Source organism: Schistocerca americana, chromosome 1, assembly GCF_021461395.2.
Source record: "Schistocerca americana isolate TAMUIC-IGC-003095 chromosome 1, iqSchAmer2.1, whole genome shotgun sequence".
NCBI lineage: Eukaryota > Metazoa > Arthropoda > Insecta > Orthoptera > Acrididae > Schistocerca > Schistocerca americana.
In genome coordinates this window covers 218,967,040-218,992,162 of record NC_060119.1, presented here as the reverse complement: position 1 = coordinate 218,992,162, position 25,123 = coordinate 218,967,040, and the positions used below count along the sequence as shown (strand labels likewise).

At 42.3% G+C, this 25,123-nt stretch overlaps 1 protein-coding gene across 2 annotated transcripts in view; it reads right to left on the bottom strand.

Moving 5' to 3' along the window:
- The window catches only part of LOC124605304, a 203,020-nt gene that overhangs the window by 100,669 nt on the left and 77,228 nt on the right, over positions 1-25,123 (bottom strand). For both annotated transcript variants that reach the window (XM_047136930.1, XM_047137013.1), the window contains exons 3-4: positions 11,011-11,190; positions 3,635-3,780 (exon numbers count right to left, since the gene is read on the bottom strand). In XM_047136930.1, coding sequence (XP_046992886.1) covers positions 3,635-3,780; positions 11,011-11,190 — 326 coding nt within the window. The remainder of the gene's footprint in view (positions 1-3,634; positions 3,781-11,010; positions 11,191-25,123) is intronic.

Sequence of the window (25,123 nt, the reverse complement as noted above, 5' to 3'; positions counted from 1 at the left end):
TAAGAAAGGAAATGAAGATGCCAAAACAGGGAATATTATTTAGTGGTAAAAGGCATGCTACATCACAGACTTAATCTAATTTGGAGCAACTGGAAGCTGTGCTTACATTAACATACAGTAGACAAATTTATATAGTGTATCTCAGACATGGCCATTTCAGTCCAAAAATGTGTGCAGACAAACTGAAGGAGACATACATCTTTAACAATGTGGTAAAGAAGTCCAGGAAGGTTCTTGAGAGCTATCAGAGAACGAAAATATCTACAGTTAGCAACTGAGGTCCACTGTGTTGTATTATTCCTGAAGAGGTGAACGAGTTAGGTTGCATAGATTTATTTGGGTCACTCTCAACAACCAAAGGTGGTTGTAATTAGGTTTTAGTGACTATAGATGTTTTTTTAGGAAGTTCTGAGATGAGTCAACCAAGGACATGTACTGGAAAGGCAGTGACCAGTAAATTGAACAAAGTTTGTATATCCATTATAGGCACACCTAAGAAAATACTGTGCTAATTGTCCTCAGATTTTGTTCAAGCTTTGAAAAAGGCCATTTATATAACATGATATCACTAGGCTTCACCGAGCGAGGTGGCGCAGTGGTTAGACACTGGACTCGCATTCGGGAGGACGACGGTTCAATCCTGCGTCCGGCCATCCTGATTTAGGTTTTCCGTGATTTCCCTAAATCACTCCAGGCAAATGCCGGGATGGTTCCTCTGAAAGGGCACGGCCGACTTCCTTCCCAATCCTTCCCTAATCCGATGAGACCGATGACCACGCTGTCTGGTCTCCTTCCCCAAAAACAACCAACAACCACTAGGCTTCAAACCCAGTAGAGTCCACTCCAGGGGTTTCTGCCATTAGCAACATATTGCTTGAGGACTTAACATCGAAGATTTTAAGGGCGTACTTAACAATCTACCCAATTCAAAAGCGGAAATCTAGTCCAATAACTGTTAACAGGCAAAAGATCTAAATCTCTGATTGCATGTTGATGAAATTTCCAAACAGAACTAACTTCCGTGTAGAGGAGAAGTTGGAAGCAAAGGCAAATCTTGATAAGCCAGGTATGACAAAAGAATTATTCTAAAAAAGTATATGGTAGGACACACAAACCTAATTAGGATGTATTGGAAATCATCAAAGATTATTGCTGAAATAGTGAAATTTTACGAGATTTTTACAGGTCCATATGTGGTGAGCAGAGTGCCTAATTTAAGTGCAGTGTAAGTCTCACATCCAACATATCAGTTAGTTCAAGGGTGTATGCCACAGTTGTGAACAGAGATGTCTACATCAGTCAAAACAACGAAAAAGCAAGGCACAAGTCAAATAATAAGTTGCAAGTAAAAAAATGGATATTAACCGATGAAACCACAGACTATAAGGGAATATATTTTGGAAATGTCACTGTCGGTTCTTTGGAAAAAGCTAGTCCAGCCAAAAAGTTTCTAATGAACATTTAAGAAACGTAAATTTTTTCGCCATTAGTAAATTGTTCAACAGATATCTGGATGCTATATGGCCCAAAGAAGTTAAGCGTAACAATGTACTACTATTAGTAAGGGATGCTGCCTCCAAACGATGAAGTCTGCCCATTCACTAAAAGGATTACACAGTAAAATGGGGCATGTTACTTGTTTAGATCACGCCTTACACAGAAATTCAGAAGAGATTTGTGGTCACTTCAGTGACGAGAAATTTATTGGGTGTGTAAAAACGGTATTTTTAAAGCCCCTTCAGACGGTGCAGCATTTAAGTTGTGAATTACACACAATTCATAACCAACATATCCTATTTTGGTAAGATGTGGGACCTGGAGTGATGCCTGCAACTATTATTGCCAGACCTTTAACATTGCGGAAAGCAAAACTGAGTCATTCGACAGAAGCGAGACAGCATCATTTGGACTAGCCCAAGAGGTAAAGCCTTGTGCTAAAATTTCTGGCAAACTTTCGTACACAACATCAAATTTTGGATTTATTCCTGCTACCATAAATGTTTTGGAGAAATCAGAAGAGTCACTAATGAAGCAGATAGAAATTGTGGATAATTAAATGCTGTTTGTGATAAAGTGGGAAAAGAAGTGCCAAGAAAAATGGAAAAAATGTTAGAAAAGGGTATCACACACTGAGGTACTGCAGTTCGCCACTTTAACTCGGAGGAACGTTTCGCCCCGGACTGCAGGAGTCATCCTCCGAGATAAAGCAAAACAGAGAGTTTTATATATCGACCACAGCCTATCCGCCCGGAAGTTTTAAGTCAAGGTATCACACACTGTGTTCCATTTCAATAAATTTGTTGGCTAACAAGTGCTCTCTTAGGCATTTGGCTATAGATTCAAATGGTATTAACCATTTCAAATATGCTTCTCTTGTACCAGTTTAAGCAGAAAGTCGTTTCCCAAAGCATAAGATTTTGTTGACTGACAATAGGATATCTCCTTTTGTGTGAGAATTTGCATAAGTATTCACTCTATATTGCAACTAAAAGCTCATAAATTGAAATAAAAATGAGAATCTGCAATAAAACACGTCATAGATTAATTATCTTCCCATGATGTTAATAAAAAGTCTACTACAACATAGAAACCTGTAGTTTAGCTTGCTGCTCATGTGCATTTTATTCCTAAACAAATAGTTCATTATCATAAACTGACATACTAATTTATTTTATAACAGAAATTTTACTTCGTTTTAATATTATTAGGACAATTTTTATGTCATTGTGCATATTTCTTTTTAATATTTTGCTCATAGCAGTATATTTTTGTCCATGTTATGCTGACTGCGAGGTATTTCCTGGAAATATTCTATAAATTGAAAGGAAAACTTATGTGGGAATAAGAAGAACATGATTATGTTATTTGACGGGATCGAAACAGATTTCCATCTAGATGACAGAAAGCTGTGCTCGACCACATACTTGGTTTTCTGTTCTACCAGAATCATTATAAACGATCTGCTTGTTGTCAATATAGGCTTTGCCTCCACTCTTAACATAAAAAATGTATGAATTATATGTCCAATATACTCAGTATAAAAAATTGTGCGTAAGTACAAATGTGAATTCTGCACTGTCATAGTTTGACTGCTGCTGGTAATGGTAGGGGTGGTATAATTTATTGTGCTGATGAGCCATACAATATCTTTACATTTCTAATGATTATTACAACGGTGAGAACGGAATTTTTATCATTTATTGCAGTGTATAATTCATCAGATTCAATTCAAAATAGTTATAAAACATAATACTTCAGTTTAAAATGATCTTCTTTCAGTTCATCTAGAGTTGCTGCCTTTGTTTTTCCAACTCTAAATGTATTTCCCTCTCTTTGATTACATGAAGGTTCCTTCCATTCTTTCCCTTGTAAAATGAACAACACTTCGAAATTATATGTTCAAGTTTTTCATCGCTACCAGACAAGAAAATAATAAATCATTCACTTGTTGTTTTTAGTGTTCAGGTAGTGAATGGTCGATGTGTGAATACGAGAAATTAGTCAGTCAACGTATACAGGTATGAGTAAAAGATCTTGATTAATTGCATTGCAACAACTAAAAATATTTTAATTTTAACACTAGACTGTCACCAGATCCAATGATACAAAATTTCTCCTTGAATATGTCACTCACCCAGTTGTTGGGGGGCTTCCCCTTCTTGCGTCCATTCCTCCACACATAGTAATTGGTGTATTGCCCCTCTTTGTTCACAGATTTCTCGAACCACTCGTGTTTATCACTCGAGTGGTTTGGAATGAAGTCCAGGATGATCTCGAGACCTGAAAATAACATCATACCGGAAGTTAACATATATTATGCGGTACCAGACAATAACAGTTAATAATAGCTTTGAAGATGGAATACAGGAGTAACTGTTCTTGTATGTAGTCGTACAAGGAAGAATTGATTAATTATTGTTATTAGAAGAAAATTTTTTTCTCTTAATCTATTTTATGGAAATTTCTTTGTAACAGTTGTTCATTTGATGTAAATAGAGTCGAAACATAAACAAGGTGTCAAGGGAGGAATGGTCAGTATTCAGAGAAATGACAGGAACCATCATTCGAAGCAAAAAGAATAACATGGGCTCTAAAACGCATACCAGAAGAGCTAGAAGCACTTGTTCTCCTTCAATGCCCTGAAACAAATATCTTCCACAGCAAGCTCTTTGCTTTACATGTTTTGGGAGGAGGTAGTGTGGACCAAAACAAGAAAAAATTACCTAGTAAACATGGGCTCTAAGATGCATACCTTCACAGCTATGAGCTCTTGTTCAATAGAGGAAACGTGTTTCAGAGGAGCAAAAATGAAGAAGTCCTCATAGTTCTTAATGCCCGCATTTTACATCCCATGTTTACTAGACTTTTTGTTTAGGGTGATCGTTCCTTTCATAACAATATTGTCCATTCCTCCTGGGACACCCTGCATACACATTTTCAAACATCTGCCATAAGAAACGTACAACATACAGTACATGTTGCACGCTGTATAGTGTACCCCACAGAATTAGCATAAAAACTATACAGCTGGTAGTGGATCATAAACGACATATCTTGAGAGCAGTAGTCAACCGCTGGAAATTAATATTTCAGGCTTTATATTGGTCTGAAATGTGTGTGCAGGACTGGGCTAGATGTTCAGAGGTGTAGCTGAATCAATCCTGTGTGGAGTATATGCAGAGAACATTGCAAATGCCAATTTTCATAAGTTATGTGTGCCAACTGAACAGAACTTTGAGTGGGTGTCTTGAAAAGCACCCACATTTATAGAACTGTCTGGTAAAAACAAATGGATAACAGTAGGAACTGCAAAGTCCTTCCAGAATCCTACATACCACTGTTCCTCAAAGATCTGCAAGAGGGTACCGCTAGCTGCAAAAAATTATTTGAATGACGAAATAATATTTAATACCTAAAATGAAGCGAAACAACAAACAATGTTTTATAACAGGAAAGAAAGACAGAAATGTAATTAAATTACGCTAAAGAACATGACTAGGTCAGTAAATTTTCCTCAGGAACTACAAGTAGTTAATTTTGAAAATGAATGTTTTTCCAGCATTGTAGAAATGTTACAATAAAATTTCCCGGGAATAAGGAGACTCTGCAACATATTAAACAATAATGTCACTACCCACAACAGAGCTTGGCATAAAGAAAACAATACAAAAATAAAAAAAATAAATCAGTAGACATTGATGCAGTGCCAATCCATATACTGAAGAATAATTAGACAGCATACAAATTCCCGCAACTAACATCATAAATGAGGCCTTCATATCAAATGACCCTCAAGAATATCTAGAACTAGTGAAATTTGTAACTCTCATAAAGGAAGTAGTGTAGTAGTGAAATTCGTAGCTCTAGCAAAGGAAGTAATGTAGAACTAGCAAAAAATTTACAGGCCTTTTTCTCTGTTGTCGTCATTTAAAGAAATTGAGAATATGGTGTGAAAGATAGATTGATAAGCAGTCAGAACACTCGTAACTCCATCAGGGAAATACAGTTTCGTTTCCAAAGCACTAGAAATTCAGATTCAGTCTCAGTCGATTTTAGAAAAGCAGTACTTCAAGCATTAATCAATTATAACTACGTGATCAGTACGTTTTTAGATCTATTCAAGACGTCTGACACTATTTACCATAAAACGCTACTGAAGAAACTATCCTCATTAGCAATAAGAGATGTAGAAAACGAATATTTCCGATAATATCTGGGAACCAGGATAAAAATGATAGAAATAGCCTCAAATGAAGTTTAATGTTTAGTAAGACTTTTAATAGATCTAGAATACAATAATACAATAGTTTAACTTTCCAGAGAATGTTAAGCGCAGCAAAAAAAAAAAAATATATTTTTTGTTATGACAGCAGTATTACTACTATGCGTAAAACACCAGAACTCTTGGCAGAGAAAGTAGGTAAAACCCTCAGCGACGTTTAAAATTTGTCAGTAAGCCATTATATAAGTTGAACGTAAGAAAATTAAAAAGACTGAAAGTCAGATTAAGAGGCGAAAATATGTCACATTGAATGCAAAGGATAATTCCATGCATAGGGTTAGAAACACACAACTTGTAAGCATGAAAATTCACTATCATTTGATGTGGAATGACCACATAAGGATACTGGCAAAGAGACTATCATGAATATGCTTTGCACCTAGGAGTTGTGTCACCGGTGTGGAAGGCGCAGCGCCTTGTAGTTACATACTTTCCCTCTGTACACTCATTCCTTAGTTGTGTCATATTTTCTGGGGGATTAGATTACAAACTTCGGACACAACATACCAATAGCATAGAATGGTCATAAGAGTAACAACAATAGACAATAACGTGGTTGTTCCATAAAATTTCGGGCGTCAGGCCGCATAAATTCAGTTTCTTCTTCAAATATTTTGACTGAATACCATCCAGCCATCTCCAGAGTGAGCCGTGGTGACTAACGCTCCAGCACTTGCTCCGTCCTTTTAAACTCGAAGACCGAACCGCTGCGTATGCGGCCAAAGATACACAAGGCGCCAGAGACGTTGATAGGCGGCAAGGAGGTGTAACTTATGCGCGGAAATTAAATCTACGGCTGCGCAGTCGATCCACACGGTGATGTCGATGTGTCACCGAGTGCTGTACCATCGCACGTCTTTGTGATTTAATTACAGAAATTGCCGAATTCCATGATTTGTCCAAGCTGAAGCCGCTATCTCTATTAATTAAATTCGTCGCCAACCGAATTTCAGTTGCTTCTTTCACTGCCGAGTCCCAGAAAGATGAAGTCGAGGATAAAATTTCGACATTATCGTACGGCATAGAGTTCCCAGTGTCAATATAGTGCTCTCCCACCGCAGATTTATTAGGTTGTAAGAGACGGGTGTACCTGTAGTGTTCTGTGCATCTCTCCTGGACTGTTTAAGTGTCGTCTGTCCGATGTGTGAACGGCCGCACTCATAGGGGATCCTATAAACCGCAGGCTTCCGAAATACCAAATCATGTACTGAAGAGCATATGAATTGCAGACGTTCACAAAGTAGTGTGTAGTAGTTATTTTCGTTCTGACTATGGTGGCGACATGGAGTCCACAAGAGAATATATTAATCGAATAATCTTGATCCATGATTGATGAATCGTCATGCACAAGCCACAGAGATAGCCAGTTCGCTCGTTAGCGTGAGAGACGAGCTCATAGTACTGACTCCAACTGACCTTCAGGCTACAAAACCACACTCATGTCTGCGGAGAACCCCTCAAACAACTCTTGATAGTTTTTGGTAGTGATCTTATAATGCTCCGTCTTGTTGAAGATAAGTTAAATATCACCGATGAGATTACATAGGCGAGGAACCAATAGCACTGGGTCAGACGGGAGGCTGCTGTGTCGTCCGCCTGTGAAATTATCAACGCCCTCCTTTCAACATTAGTAAATACCACCACACAAGAATACATTCACCGCGTGCTGAACAGAGCCTTTCTCGCAAGTGAAATGCTTGTGGTTTTTTATGTACACATATTCTAATCGGCTTAATGGCCCATGCATCCAAGTTACTAACAATAATACCGTACAGAAGAAAGGAAAATAAAATACAAGATCAATCGGACGAGGATTAGTTTGGCTTCACGAAATGTAACGGCACCAGAGAGCAGCGCAATGTCACGGATTGCGCGGCCCCTCCCGCCGGAAGTTCGAGTCCTCCCTCGGGCATGGGTGTGTGTGTTGTTCTTAGCGTCAGTTAGTTTAAGTAGTGTGTAAGTCTAGGGACCGATGACCTAAGCAGTTTCGTCCCTTAGACATTCAAATACATCTAAACATTTTTTTGTCACCAGAGAGACTGTCCTGACGATCAGACTGATACTGGAAGCAAGACTTGTCGACCTGGAAAAAAGCGTTCGACACTATACGAGAGTTGGAACTCTAGTAGTGGTAACTTTTTATTTACAGCTCGTAAAAAATAGATACCCATTTCAAAGTGTTATTGACCTTCAGAGTAGTCACCAGCCTTGTGTATAACCCGTTGCCAGCGATGTGGAAGTCGTAGTACACTCTTAGCAGTGACAGCTGTGTTGACAGTTCGAGCGGCGCGGTCTATTGCTCGACGAATTTGTAGCAGTTCTGAAGCGAATGCCGTGAAGTGTTTCCTTCAGTTCAGAAATCGAGTTGTCCTCACTATTAAAGTTCCACCCCTTGTACAATGGTGCGAGTTGTTCGAAATTCTGCGAATATTAGGAGTAAGCTATGAAGATGGATAGTATGCAGACCGTGGAAGAACCAAGAGGCAACAATAATCATGGAAAATCAAGAACAAAGTATTCGGATTAAAAAGTTTATAAGACAGGGATGCAGACTTTCGCTATTGCTGTTCAATCAATACATCGAGGAAGCAATGTTGGAAATAAAAGAATGATTCAAGGGTGGGATTAAAATTCGGGGTGAAACAATATCAGTGATAAGATTCTCTGAAGATATTGCTATCCTCAGTGAAAGTGAAAAAGAATTACAGGACATACTGAATAGAATGAACTTTTTAATGAGTACAGAAAATGGACTGTAACTAAACCGAAGAAATACAAAAGTAACAAGGAATATCAGAAGTGACATTAGCGATAACTTAACATCAAAACAGGAGACCACGAAGCAGACCAAGTGAAGCAATTCTACAAATCTGAAACGAAAATAGCCGATGATGGACGAAGCAAAGAGGACATAAAAGCGAATTAGACCTGACAAAGAGTTCATTCTCGGCCAAGAGAAGTCTGCTTGTATCAAACATGGGCCGTAATCTGTAGAAGAAATTGTTGAGAAATCTAAAAGTTCGAAATGTTGCGCTATAGAAAGATGTTGAAAATTATGTCGATTGATAAGACAACGAGCGAAGAGATTCTCCTCAGAATAGGCGATGAAAGAAACATAAGGAAAACACTGACAAGAAGAAAGGATAGGACAACAGGATATGCGTTAAGACTCAAGGAATAATAATAATCATGGAGCTATTGTTGGTAAAAACTGCACGGAAAGACAGATATTGGACTACATCTCACAAATAATTAACGGCATAGCATCCTTAATGTGCTAATTACCATTTTAAAAAATTTCATTTTATGCGTTCGTTTCGTGTTACATCACGAAGGCATACCGTACTAGAAGCGCGTGATCGCCTCTCCATGGCCTTCATCAGTCAAAAGGTGTTTTATAATCAACGGCGAATTTCAACAACTAAATACACATGCACACTGTTCTACTATTTTTATAAAGAAAGCCAAGTTACATTATTTTTCCACCTTGTAGTATTGTTCTTTACGTTTCTGCTGTGTTGTGAATGTATATTCGCTGTTGAAGCAGAAAGAAATCCTACACGTATTAATGTTGTGTTTCTGTACAGAGTAGACGAAAAATTGCTCGAATTACAGGTACATAACATAGCCTACTACAACTTTCGCGAAAAAATTCCATCAGAATCAGGAAAACCAAAGTTCAAAGCAGTGGATCAGTTATCAATCGTATATCCTATGCTATCAACCTTTGAGTGGGCAGGTCGGTACATCGATGAGAATAGTGTCACCATCTGCTCTTACGAACAAATATCTCCGCATTTATGGAGAGAAGGTGGACAGTGCGTGTGACTGTGTGAGTGTAAGATGCTAGTTTGCAATTCTCAAAAGATTTAGAACATCGATTATATTTCACGAATGTCCCAACGGAAACGATCCGAGCCCGACTCATATAACACTGGTATCCCACGGGTGCGAAACGTGTTGCAATTATAAAAATTTACTCGCGACCAAGGTCACGCGTACCAACCAGAAAAAAAAATAGCGTACATTCGTAGCTGCCATTACAACTAAGTGCCACTTCGTCCACGTATATACGTATTTTGTTACATTCTTGAACTGACTGGCAATGTTTCGGTAGCCATGTTTCCGCATGCACTGAATAATAAACTCAAAAATTGGGAGTAAGTAGGAATTTTGTGCGGATTTTGTCAAAAAGCGATTCGATAACGATACTATTTATAAATCCTGATACAGTTATCAGACTTCAGATAGTGTGATCTGAAGATTTCTGCGTTTGTGAATGTTCCAGATAATAAATGAAGGTCACCTAAAGTAGGATCAATAATGAGCGAATTAGTTAACGATTTTTCGTGCATGTCCAAGATAGTGCCTTGAGAATGACAGGGATAGCACCGGACGAAGTATATAGGTGGTTGTCGAAAATGTCATACAGCTGCATTCCTATAAGTTATTTGAACGTTTTATATGGCGAGAGAAACTCGAGTTTCAGTGTTATGTCTATCGGGTAATTTTATAAGGTGCAACTCTCATATGTTTACAACTGAAAAATACAGAAAACTAGGGACTCGTTACAACACGCACGGGTAGCAGTAAGTATCTATGACTTGTCTGGCTCATCGTAATAAATTATAGGCACAAAAGTCCGTCATGAATCACTTTATCTATTAGCGAAAGCCGTATCAAAATTCCTCAGTAGTTCCTGAGATTAGCAGCCACATACAGAGAGAAGAACGCAACGGCAGTCTTTAATTTACAACATGCATAGGTGATATAGTTGAAATAATGTCCACAATCTTCTTTCGTTCCACTGTAATAAATTTCTGCTGATTTTTCTTCAGTGCAACTATAGTCACTGAAACCAACCAATTGGACCTGTCTTAGAGCAAAATTTTACCCCACTGGTTAACTGATTTTTTGTGTACATTTAATTCTCTGTAGAAGAACATGTACACGCCCGTTTGTTGTACGTTAAAGCTTTCTTGAACCACTATAATTGCAACTGCTTTACTGGAGCTGAGCACTAGTAATATTATTAAGACTAATAATATTATTACAACTAGCTATCACGGAAGTATTACGTACATCTGAAAAGAACTGTTTTGCAACAGGCGACTCTGGCGCAGATCGACATTCTGAGAGAATTAGACACGGATAACGTTCTATTGACAGTCAAATATAAACCATTTGCTTCATGTAATAGCGAAGAAAAACTAGGACACAGGATTTACCTCTGTCAGTCGCTTTCTTGACGAGCTCGTCGAAGTCATCCATGGTCCCGAACACGGGGTCGATCTGTTTGTAGTCCGACACGTCATAGCCAGCGTCCACCATCGGCGACTTGTAGATGGGACTGAGCCATATCGCATCCACTCCCAGATCGATCAGATAACTTAGCTTCTCGGTAACACCTGGAACAAAATTCTAGTTTTATTGCCACTTTCAGTAACGTGCACTGAGCGTGGGAGAGTATCTACTGCCCTTAATTGTCCGCTTAGAAATATGTATGACTTTCATGCATGCAGCCATTTGTGATAGATGATGAGAAGTAAGCGAAAATAGTTAACATAGCAGAAAAACGTGCTTCTAATAACACGAAACCGTAAATACTTGTCTTAAAATGGAACCACACATTTTGTATACATACTAGCAAGTCTTTCTCGTGCACTGTAAGAGTAACTGTCGAATTACTTCCGGTAGGACCAGTTGCTGAACAACTTAAACTACGCCGAAATTGTTAAATAACCTCAAAAATAAGGAACTGCCCCTGAGGTGCCGTAACTAACATTTACTGAAAAATAGTATTAAGAACAAGAATCAATTATTCTCTGAAATGGGGATGACGTGTGGCTGGGGCCTCCCGTCGGGTAGGCCGTTCGCCTGGTGCAAATCTTTCGAGTTGGCGCCACTACGGCGGCTTGCGTGTCGATGGAGATGAAATGACGATGATAAGGACAGCGCAACGCCCAGTCCCTGAGCGGAGGGGGTCCCTGACCCAGCCGGGAATCGAGCCAGGGCCATTGGGTATCACATACCGTCGCGCTGACCACTCAGCTACCAAGGGCGGACGTTCTCTGAAATAACTGCATATACGAGAAAAGCTTCTGAGAGTTTTCATGTCACTACTAAAACCGAAGTTCCATTACAGGTAGCAAGGCTTTTTTACTGTATTCTGGTGTAACTCCACTGTATGGCATGAAATTGAAACTAAGACTTCTGTTAGGGAACAGTATTTATGCAAAGGGTTCACTAGGGTACCGTACTACAAGTACTGATGCAATTTAATACACACATAAAAAAACTTTTGCATCACCTCGGTTCCGAGAGTTCCGGAACCTGTACAGAAAACTAGAATAGAGATCAACATAAACCCTTTTTATTGCTCATGAAAACCACACATTGTGTGTTGTACCACCATACAGCGAGACCTTCAGAGATGGTGGTCCAGATTGTTGTACACACCGGTAGTCTAATAACCAGTAGCACGTCCTCTTGCATTGATGCTTGCCTATATTGGTCATGGTATACTATCCGCTAGTTCAGATTGTCAACAACGACTCGGCATAGATCCCTCAGTGAGGCTGGTGCGTCATGTCGCCCATAAGCAGCCCTTTTCAATATATCCCAAGAATGTTCGATAGCGTTCATGTCTGGAGAACATGCTGGCCACTCTAGAACGATGTCGTTATCCTGAAGGAAGTCGTTCACAAGATGTGCACTATCAGGGCGCGAATTGTTGTATATGAAGACGAATGCCTCGCCAATATACTGCTGATATGGTTGCACTATTGGTGGGAGGATGACAATCATGTATCGTACAGCAGTTACGGCGCCTTCCATGACCACCAGCGGTGTACGTCGGCCCCACATAATGCCACCCCAAAACAGCAGGGAACCTCCACCTTGCTGCACTCACCGGACAATGTGTCTAAGGCGTTCATCCTGACCGAGTTGCCTCCAAACACGTCTCCGACGATTGTGTGGTTAAAGGCAAATGCGACACTCATCGGTGAAAAGAACGTGATGCCAATCCTGACCGGTCCATTCGGCATGTTGCTGGGCCAATCTGTACCGCGGTGCATGGTGTCGTGGTTGCAAAGATGGACCTCGCCGCGGACGTCGGGAGTGTGTTGCGCGTCATGCAGCGTATTGCGCACAGTTTGAGTCGCAACACGACGCCATGTGGCTGCACGAAAAGCATTATTCAATATGGTGGCGTTGCTGTCAGGGTTCCTCCAAGCCATAATCCGTAGGCAGCCCATGGGCGGCCTGATAGAGGCATGTCATCGACAGTTCCTGTGTCACAGTATCTCCTCCAAAGGACATGACTTTGGTTCACTCCAAGACGCCTGGACACTTCTCTTGTTGAGAGCCCTTCCTGGCACAAAGTAACAATGCGGACGCGATCGAACTGCGGTATTGACAGTCTAAGCATGGTTCAACTATAGACAACACGAACCATGTACCTCCATCCTAGTGGAAAGACTGGAACTGATCGGCTGTCTGATCCCCTCCGTCTAACAGGCACTGCTCATGGATGGTTGTTTACATCTGCCGGCCGATCGGTTCTAGGCGCTACAGTCCGGAACCGCGCGACAGCTACGGTCGCAGGTTCGAATCCTGCCTCGGGCATGGATGTTTGTGATGTCCTTAGGTTAGTTAGGTTTAAGTAGTTCTACGTTCTAGGGGACTGATGACCTCAGAAGTTAAGTGCCTTAGTGCTCAGAGCCATTTGAACCATTTTTTTGTTTACATCTTTGGGCGGGTTTTGTGACATCTCTGAACAGTCAAAGGAACTGTGTCTGTGATACAATATCCACAGTCAACGTCTATCTTCAGAAGTTTTGGGAACCGGGATATGGAAAATTTTTTTTTGATTTCCTTGTATTCGTTGATTTTGCTAAACGGGAACAAACTGCAGGAAATGATTCCCGAGAGGATAAGGAGCAGGAAAGGTCATATGGGTGTATTGCGGGAAATGCACGTGAGGTAGAGATAAAAGCAATGTGACAATTACTTTATTGACACCAGACATATGACGAGAATGGGATAAGCCAGACCACGGTATGGAACTTTCTCCACAACTGCCACTTAAAACACGTGCAGGACTTCGTACCTAAGGAAATGTCTCCGTGGCGACGGTTTTGTAGTTGGTTAGTCGCACCAGTCACCACTGTGCTTGGATTACTGTCATCCCACCTACACTCGATGACAAAAACTAAATTACAGATAAATTGGATGAATTAGTCCAGCGAAAGAGCTTGACAAGCTCAGCAAATCAATAACGTTTCAGTCCACCGCTGGCCCTTATGCAAGCAGTTATGAGGCTTGATATTGATTGTTAAAGTTGTTGGATGTCTTACTGAGTGATATCGTGCCATATTGAGTCAATTGGTGCGCCACATCGCGTTGGTGGAGAGCTCCATCCGTAAATATCTAAATATGTCAACATCCATTTTTTAACACTTTGTAGGTTAGTTCCCTCTCGCATTCTAGCACACAGTTATTCAACATAATGTAGATCCTGAAGGATACAGCTGAAAATGAGGTCCTCCTGATCTAGTATGAATATGGCGAAGTCAATATTCTGTCGTGGCTTGGGTCGTGACGACGTTGTGACACAGATCGTGACAGTACTCCGTCGTAACGTAGGTCGGGGAGGTAACTGCTAGGTACACGTCCACAGAGAAGAATGCCAGTTTTGGGGACACCGAATGCTGAGAAGGCTGTGAGAGTGATGCCTGACGGTTCAGTGAGGATGCTGTAGTATATGTTCCGTGGATGACAATTGAAGCACCGAGCGGAAAAGGGGCAGTTTTTCCCCTTGCTCCACCTGCTAGTGGAACAGGAAAGGAAATGAATAGCCATGGTAGAAGGTATGCTCCGCCACGCACCATACGGTGGTTTGCGGTGAATGTATGTAGATGCAGATGCGGAAAGTCAGCGTCGGATGGTCGAAGGCTCCAAAGGCGATGGCAAGCGGATAGTGTGTGGCACAGCTGGAGTGAGCTCAGAATGACAGGCTAGCGTGAGCCCTGTCCTTGGTCATAAGTGTGAGCTTTTGCGTTCCTGCTTTGCGGTCCAGCCGCGCCCTAAATAGGCAGCAAGCCGAAAGATATCCATGCGGTGTGTGGTGAACATGTGACGCACGCATGTAACCTAGCACCGCAGCTACGGCGCAGCTGTCGCTGGTGGGTTCGCTGCCTGTGGGAGAGGATGGCGCTTCTGTTGACACCAGCTGGAAGTTGGCTTGTCAACAGGTGTGCTTGCATCGGGTGTTTATAATGAAAGTACAGCTACTTAAAGAGGGCCAATGTCAGGAATGTATTGAGTTATTTGAGGAATAATGCATTCAAGTAGCAATGAACTATATTATGTTTCAACTAACAAGTTACAAACATAAGTGTATTTCTCATGAGAAGCTAAAATTCATGTATTCCATGCACGAAGTGCTCAATCAGCATATAATCTGTATAATCTGTCCAAACATACATTAGCGCAAACCATTTCAGATGAGAATAGTTCGAGGTTGTACCGAGACCTTCTCATCTGAAATAGAAATAGGTCATTACTAACCAACATGCTACTCAGGCTGTATTACTCATCCATATACAGCATACCTCTTCCCTCTATATATTAAAAATTATTCTTAACCACGCTCATTGTGTTACATTTCCTTTTTTTCTTTGACATTTTCATTGTATAAATTATCTTCTCATCAACTAGGTAGTAACAAATTATATGTAACCATTTTAAGAACTGTTAAGTATTCAATTCGCTGTAGCCTCAGAGAAATCTTTATATATTATGTTCTTTATATTATTTTTTGAAAAAGAGCATTAACAACTGTATATCAATAAGACTGTAACAATGAGAAATCTTTGCTATTAGATTCAGAAGCATCCGACCCACCTTACATTTCAAGGCGGTGGGTTACTCTGTACTGTTAATGAAATAAATAAATAAATAGGCCCAATGAGCACTGCACTTATCGTATGGCAGCGGAACTTGGGAGATATTCTAATCAGTTATCGCGAAACCGATTTACGCTGGAAAAAACATTAGTTCTAATTTTGGTCGTCAGGTGCAAATCTGGCGCAGTGAATGCCCGACAGAAATATAGACATGTTCCCATGTGTAATGGATTAAGAACGGGACATGGGCAGAAAATGTCAATCTAGAGAAAGGTAGAATGTTGATTTTATTATTTTAGCCGCCGCTTACACGATATGAGAACTAGAGACGTCGACGGGATGCTCCATCCGTAAAACGACGTGAGCAACCGTGGAATCTGAGACACTAGTCTTCATATCAGGTGGAGACCGAAACTGTCCATGGTAAACGTGTTCTTTTAAGATACCCCAGAGCCAAAAGCCACATGGATTCACATCAGGTGATATGACAGACCATGCGTTTGGAAAACCTGAGGGGGTAAGACATTCGCAGAAAGTTGCATTATGCGACATGAGGCACTGTCTCTTCTTGTATGAAAACAGCGGTTTCTACACAGTTGCGCTCTTTCGAAGCAGGAATCACAAGCTGTACACGGAGGTGTCGATAATCTCAGACTTCACGATCCACTCGACACGGCCTTTTGGTGCATTCTCTTCAAACAAGAAAGGACCGAGAGTAAAGGTGCTTGTGAATCCACGCCACACAGTAACATAAGGTGACTGCAACTGCTCTGCGTGCACAACACCCGGTTTAACAGTACCCCCAATTCGCCAGTTCTGTGTATTCACTGCACCCTCTAGTGTAAAATGTGCCTCGTCACTCCAAAGAATATTGCCCAGCCACATGTCATCAACTTCGATCTGTGACAGAAACCAGAAAATTCAGAATGTTGTTGCAGATCATGAGATTTCAGTTGCTGCACTGTCTGGATCTTGTAAGGGTACTTGCGTAAAATAGAACACAAAACTTTCCGTATTGTCGCAATGGGATGGATAATTCTCGTGACACTACACGAACATTAGCACTACCTGTGATACGTGCTGCATGATCAGTTAAAGCAACAGCAACCTCATCACTAACTTCCACCAGCATAGTACACCTTCCTCTTGCAGGTGCAACACCAAATTCACTTGTAACGACATGGGACCTCTCCTCAGACATTTCAGAAGGCGATACTCTCTCAATGCAGCACTGTAATCGTTGCCGTTCTCGTAAAAGAGTTTCATTAGCAGCGCGCTGTCTCTCTTCTCGATAGCCATATTGTTCACTCACATTATGGTTTGCCAAATGACAGTCGGGTATCATACAGTCATGTAAACAGCGTATAATGCTAGATTTGCACCTGGTGGCCATAATTGGAACTAATAATTTTTTTTCAGCGTAGATCGGTTGGGCAGTAATCATTAGCGTATCTACCAAGTTTTTTCATATGATAGTTACAGCTCACACTGCACATCCTTGAGTAGCTGCACTTTAATTAATTATAACCATCTGGAATTTGTCGGCTGTACTATTGACAAACCGGGGGTTTGCTAGCAGTACTTAAAGCGTACTGTCTCCGGTGGATGAGCGCTTGGAGCAAGACTACTTGCTGATCACTCGAGTTCTGTCAGAGGCAGACATGCCCGCATATGGCTAGGTATGTGGCCTTCCTCTAACTTCTGAAATGAATTATCCATCCACTGGTAAGAGACCTACAGTCTGATGTGGACTCACTCCGAACCATGATACAACCCGCCTTTATCCAAAAGCTTCTGAAGAGAGGGCGTTCTCTTCGGTAGCCTGTATACGGTGTGCTAGCATCATGATTTCCGTTCTGTCTCCTCCGTCTTCATTACTTTACCACATTCTGCAATTTCTCACTAAACACCAGAATACTACAGGGAGATTTGCAACCACACCAGGAAATCTGGACAAGGTAAGAACACTGCTACAATTACGGCTGCTCTGGAGGCCTTTCTCCGACAGTGGATATAAAATTTCTGCTGTTGATTATGATGGTGTTGTTGCTAATGATCTATCCCTTGAATTTCCACCCTACTATTTGATTTTATTTAATTTAATACTACGACAAAAAAATTACTGAATGATAGAATAACAGTTTCAAGAGCTACAAAGGATATTTAGTGAACTTTCTTGTCACGAAATGATTAAGTTGTTGAATTTTTGAGCCCTTGTTATCCTTTTTACCCGTATTAGGAAATTAAATATAATATCTAAAACACAGTTTCTACAAAACATCGAGTGTTTTTCTTCCACACTCAGAGAATGAAACAATTCTACTGCCTAACGTGTTTCTCCATTCGTTTTGTTGCTGCAAAGTGAATAAATAGTAAACCATTACAGGTGGAAAATGATACCTTATTGGGTAAAATTCTTTATATGTGCACTTGAAGAAATAAAGTAAGCACCCGCAGAATATGATGCATGTTCATTTGGCAAAAATAAAGAAAACCATTTTGTGTTTTGCAGAAATCAGTATTATAAGCAAGATATGTTTTCCGCACAAAGGAGAGGTATCTGCAGAAAGGCCGTTTCAGTAGTTTCAGGGGCAACAGTCTGGATGAATGACTGATCTGGCCTTGTAGCATCAGCTAACAAGGCCTTACTGTGCTGGTACTGAGAACAGCAGAAAGCAAGGGGAAACTACAGCCGTTAGTTTTCCTGAGGACATAGACCTCCTCTACATTTCTGATAATGATGGCATTCTCTTGGGCAAAATACTTCCGAGGTAAGATAGTGCCCCATTTGGGTCTCCAGGCAGAGATTATTTAGGAGGATGTCGTCATCAGGGAAAAAGAACAGGCATTCTACAGACTGGAGCGTGGTGTGTTAGATCCCTCTATAGGGTAGGTAGTTTAAAAACTTTAAAAACGGAGATGGATAGATTGAAATCAGATATAGTGGACATTAGTGAAGTTCGGTGAAAGAAACAACAGGACTTCTAGTAAGGTGAGCTCAAGGTTATAAATACAAAATGAAATAGAAGTAATGCACGAATAGGTACACTAATGAATAAGAAAATAGAAATGCGGGTACGCTACTATGAGCACCACAGCGAATGCATTGCCGTATCCAAAGTACACACAAAGCCAACGGCCACCACAGTAGCGCAGTTTTAATGCTAATTAGTTACGCAGATGGAGAAGAGGTTGAAAGAATGTGTGATTAGATAAAAAAATTATGCAGATAATGAAAATAGAGGAAAACTTAATTGGATTGGGTGACTGGAATTCCTTAGTAGGAAGAGGAAGAGAAGGAAAAATAACAGCATAACGTGGACTGCGGGAGAGGAATACAGTAAGAAGCCGCCTGGAAGAATTTTGCAAATGGCATAATTTAATAATCGCTAACACTTGGTTTAAGGATCATGAAATAAGCTATACACGTGGAAGAGAGCTGGAGACACTGGCAGGTTTCAAATCGATTGTTTACTGGTAAGACAGAGAGCTCTGAACCAGATTTTAAGCTGTAAGACATATCCAGGCGCAGATGTGGGCTACGACCAAAATTTATTGAACATGAAACGCTGATTAAAACTGAAGATTTTGCAAGTAAGCAGAAAATTAAGGAGATGGAACCATGATAAGTTGAAAGAACGAGATGTTGCTGCTAGTTTCAAATTGAGCATTAGTCAACGACTGAGTGTAACAGTAAGGAATATAATAAAAGACGAGTCAATGGCTCTGAGAGATGAAATAGTGAAGGCAGCAGGCGATCAACTAGGTAAAAAGACGAGGGCTAGTAGAAATCCTTTGATACCGCAGGTGATATTGAATTTTATTGCTGTAATGAGAAAATATAAAATGCAGCAAATGAAGCAGGCGAAAGGGAATACAGACATCTAAAAAATGAGACTGACAGAAAGTGCCACATGGGTAAGCAGAAATAGCTAGACGATAAATGTAATTCTATAGAAGCACGTCGCTACCAGGAGAAAATTACATACCACCTACAGGAAAATTAAAGAGACCTTTGCAGAAAAGAGAAGCAGGTTCATGAATGTCAAGAAGTCAGAACAAAAGCCGTACCGGGCAAATAAGGGAAAGCTGAATGGTGGAAGGGATGCATTGAGAGGCTCTACAGGGGAAATTAACTGGAGGGGAATATCATAGAACAGGACGAGGAAGTACGTTAAGCTGAGACGGGAGATAGGATAGTGCGAGAAAAATTTGACAGAGCACTGGAAGACCTAAGCCAAAATAAGGCCTCTGAAGTAGATGAAATTCCCTCAGAACGGCTCACATCCTTGGGGAAGCCAGCCATAACTAAACTATTCCACCTGGTGTGCTAGGTATATGAGACAGAGGACATACCCCGGGCTTCAAGAAGAATTTAATAATTACAATTACAAAGAAAGAAGGAGATGGCAGGTATGTACACTCCTGGAAATGGAAAAAAGAACACATCGACACCGGTGTGTCAGACCCACCATACTTGCTCCGGACACTGCGAGAGGGCTGTACAAGCAATGATCACACGCACGGCACAGCGGACACACCAGGAACCGCGGTGTTGGCCGTCGAATGGCGCTAGCTGCGCAGCATTTGTGCACCGCCGCCGTCAGTGTCAGCCAGTTTGCCGTGGCATACGGAGCTCCATCGCAGTCTTTAACACTGGTAGCATGCCGCGACAGCGTGGACGTGAACCGTATGTGCAGTTGACGGACTTTGAGCGAGGGCGTATAGTGGGCATGCGGGAGGCCGGGTGGACGTACCGCCGAATTGCTCAACACGTGGGGCGTGAGGTCTCCACAGTACATCGATGTTGTCGCCAGTGGTCGGCGGAAGGTGCACGTGCCCGTCGACCTGGGACCGGACCGCAGCGACGCACGGATGCACGCCAAGACCGTAGGATCCTACGCAGTGCCGTAGGGGACCGCACCGCCACTTCCCAGCAAATTAGGGACACTGTTGCTCCTGGGGTATCGGCGAGGACCATTCGCAACCGTCTCCATGAAGCTGGGCTACGGTCCCGCACACCGTTAGGCCGTCTTCCGCTCACGCCCCAACATCGTGCAGCCCGCCTCCAGTGGTGTCGCGACAGGCGTGAATGGAGGGACGAATGGAGACGTGTCGTCTTCAGCGATGAGAGTCGCTTCTGCCTTGGTGCCAATGATGGTCGTATGCGTGTTTGGCGCCGTGCAGGTGAGCGCCACGATCAGGACTGCATACGACCGAGGCACACAGGGCCAACACCCGGCATCATGGTGTGGGGAGCGATCTCCTACACTGGCCGTACACCACTGGTGATCGTCGAGGGGACACTGAATAGTGCACGGTACATCCAAACCGTCATCGAACCCATCGTTCTACCATTCGTAGACCGGCAAGGGAACTTGCTGTTCCAACAGGACAATGCACGTCCGCATGTATCCCGTGCCACCCAACGTGCTCTAGAAGGTGTAAGTCAACTACCCTGGCCAGCAAGATCTCCGGATCTTTCCCCCATTGAGCATGTTTGGGACTGGATGAAGCGTCGTCTCACGCGGTCTGCACGTCCAGCACGAACGCTGGTCCAACTGAGGCGCCAGGTGGAAATGGCATGGCAAGCCGTTCCACAGGACTACATCCAGCATCTCTACGATCGTCTCCATGGGAGAATAGCAGCCTGCATTGCTGCGAAAGGTGGATATACACTGTACTAGTGCCGACATTGTGCATGCTCTGTTGCCTGTGTCTATGTGCCTGTGGTTCTGTCAGTGTGATCATGTGATGTATCTGACCCCAGGAATGTGTCAATAAAGTTTCCCCTTCCTGGGACAATGAATTCACGGTGTTCTTATTTCAATTTCCAGGAGTGTATATCATCGAACTATCAGATTTACAAGTCAAAGTTGCAAAATAGTACCGTGAATTATCTACAGAGTAATCGAAAAACTGGTAGAAGGCGATCTCGTAGAATGTCAGTTTGGGTTCCGGAGAAATGTTGGTACACGCGAGGCAGTACTGACCCTACGACTTATCTTAGAAGATAGGTTAAGGCAAGGTAAACCTACGTTTATAGCATTCGCAGATTTGGAGAAATCTTTTTATAATATTAACTGGAACACACTCTTTAAATTTATGAAGGCAGCAGAGGCAAACTACACGGAGCGAAAGCTTGTTTACAACTTGTACGCAAATCAGATAGCAGTTATGAGTCCGAGGGTATGAAAAGGAAGCAATGACTGAGAGTGAGTCAGACAGGATTTTAGCCTATTCCCAATCTTATTCCATTAGTACACTGAGTACGATGTGCAAGAGTTGAAAAGGAATGTGCCTCATGTTTTGATATTGTCCGAGACGCCTTCACGGTATCTATTCGGATAATTTTTTTAAGGGAACGTGAATATAAATCTTTATTTGGAGAAGTGGCAAACAGAATTAATTCCTCGGCTCGAAAACAAGGAAATCTTGGATCATCCATGATTGCAACAAGACGGAGCTCCAGTACACTTTGCTGTTCAGGTGCGTTGAGTTCATTGATTAACAATGTCCAGTTCTCTATACTGGGCGTGATTCATCAACGTCTCCAGCGCCACTGAAACGGCCATCACGAGACAGACCTTACTTACCACGCCAGAGAACACATTATGGAAAATCATTAAGTCCCATGTGGCTCAACAACTGCACAAGACTAATGAAGAACTGCATAACTCCTGACATGCTCCACATTATGTCGAAGAAGGCACAGATCTCTGTGCAAGGCATCCTGACGCACATACATATCCACTAGATATGTGCATTGCTTGACGATTGCTACGCAACAAAGACATTTCTGGTCAGGAGTAATCACCGGTTATGATGGACGACACGAAACATAGTACATACGTAACAGAGGTGGAGTAGTATATTTATAACGAAAACTTGTACACATCTCACCACATGAGGAAGCAGATAACAGACATAAATATCGTTCATGTTTTGACACAGGTCACACTCGCAACATCAAGGCAGATATGAGACTCTCAGTAATGAATAGGGCCTCCTCGAGCACTTAAGCTTATATTGCACCTGTTTTTCATGCTGGCTACCAAACTATTAAGGAATCCTTGGAGGATATTGTCCGGTTTTCATTTCTTTGACGGTCCGGGGAGGGAGTGTTCACCAGCAGCATTCCAGGCAAGTTGTGTAGGATATACGTCTGGGGAGTACTTTAGCCATTTCATACATTCAATACCTTCACTTTCCAGCATGTCGAACGCCTCAGCTCCACATTATGTCGAAGAAGGCACAGATCTCTGTGCAAGGCATCCTGACGCACATACATATCCACTAGATATGTGCATTGCTTCACAATTGCTACGCAACAAAGACATTTCTGGTCAGGAGTAATCACCGGTTATGATGGACGACACGAAACATAGTACATACGTAACAGAGGTGGAGTAGTATATTAATAACGAAAACTCGTACGCATCTCACCACATGAGGAAGCAGCTAACAGACATAAAAATCGTTCATGTCTGAGTAGGCATTGTCACTCGTAAACAGAAAGTCGAGACCTACCACACGTCGAAACAGATGGACATAATCCAGAATAATCTTCCTGCAACACCGTTGAGCTGCAAGGATACTTCGCGCATAGATATGCAGCGGTGTTTGGCCACTGTGCATAATGCCTGCCCACACCAATGAGATTCGTGAACATTCTGTGGAGTGTAAAGTGTTCCACTCTCTCTCCGCACTAAACTGGTGGTCAGAATCACTCGTCACATTGAAGCAGAATTCGTCGGAGAAAGTTACTCTGGACCACTGTTGTTGACCTCAACCAACAAGCTCCCTATACCAACGATTCTTCCTCGACGATGGTGTGGTTGGAGTGAGATTCATTTAAAAAGCTTCCAAGCATACAGACCAGCCTGATTTAAACGCGGCGAAATAGGTCTTGCAGAGACACACGTAGTGGTAGCGATTGCAAGGTCTGCATCGACCTGCCCAGAAGTGTAACGTCCGTTTCTTTTCGCAATTAGGGGCACATATCGATCCTCCTGCGTTGTGGTGGTCCGTCAACAACCACCGCAATGCTTTCGCATAGCATTTTCCCCTTCCAGCGGCCTATCTTAATTATGAGACGATACTTTTGGAGACACCTGTTACTGTGATCACAGTAGCGACATTTGATCGGCTTCTATCGTCCAACTGTTCGTCTACGATCGTAAGCACTCAAAATGTCTTGCAGACAGGTTTCGATACCACATGGAATGTTGCATTAATCTGTTCCACCCCAGCCTTCTCAAACACCGTGCTACAGGAGCTGTCGAATACTCACAGAGAGTTCGTGCACAAATTTCGCCGCAGTTAACACGTCCAGCACCGTTCATTTCCTTTTCCTGTAGCTTTTCGGGTGTACCATTGCAGTTGGCAATTATTTTTAGCAAGTAATCGTTGTTCCTTATCAATTGTCAAGCACTGTAGTTTTTACACTACTGGTCATTAAAATTGCTACACCAAGAAGAAATGCAGATAATTTATACTAGAACTGACATGTGATTGCATTTTCACGCAATTTGGGTGCATAGATCCTGAGAAATCAGTACCCAGAACAACCACCTCTGGCCGTAATAACGGCCTTGATACGCCTGGGCATTGAGTCAAACAGAGCTTAGATGACGTGTACAGGTACAGCTGCCCATGGAGCTTCAGCACGATACAACAATTCATCAAGAGTAGTGACTGGCGTATTGTGACGAGCCAGTTGCTCGGCCACCATTGACCAGACGTTTTCAATTGGTGAGAGATCTGGAGGATGTGCTGGCCAGGGCAGCAGTCGAACATTTTCTGTATCCAGAAAGGCCCGAACAGGACCTGCAACATGCGGTCGTGCATTATCCTGCTGAAATGTAGGGTTTCGCTGGGGTCGAATGAAGGGTAGAGCCACGGGTCGTAACACATCTGAAATGTAACGTCCGCTGTTCAAAGTGCCGTCAATGCGAACAAGAAGTGACCGAGACGTGTAACCAATGGCACCCCATACCATCACGCCAGGTGATACGCCAGTATGGCGATGACGAATACACGCTTCCAATGTGCGTTCAACGCGATGTCGCCAAACACGGATGCGACCATCATAGTGCTGTTAACAGAACCTGGTTTCATCCGAAAAAATAACGTTTTGCGATTCGTGCACCCAGGTTCGTCGTTGAGTGCACCATCGCAGGCGCTCCTTTCTGTGATGCAGCGTCAAGTGTAACTGCAGCCATGGTCTCCGAGCTGATGGTCCATGCTGCTGCAAACGTCGTCGAACTGTTCGTGCAGACGGTTTTTGTCGTGCAAACGTCCCCATCTGTTGACTCAGGGATCGTGACATGGTTGCACGATCCGTTACAGCCACGCGGATAAGATGCCTGTCATCTCGACTGCTAGTGATACGAGGCCGGTGGGATCCAGCACGACGTTGCGTATTACC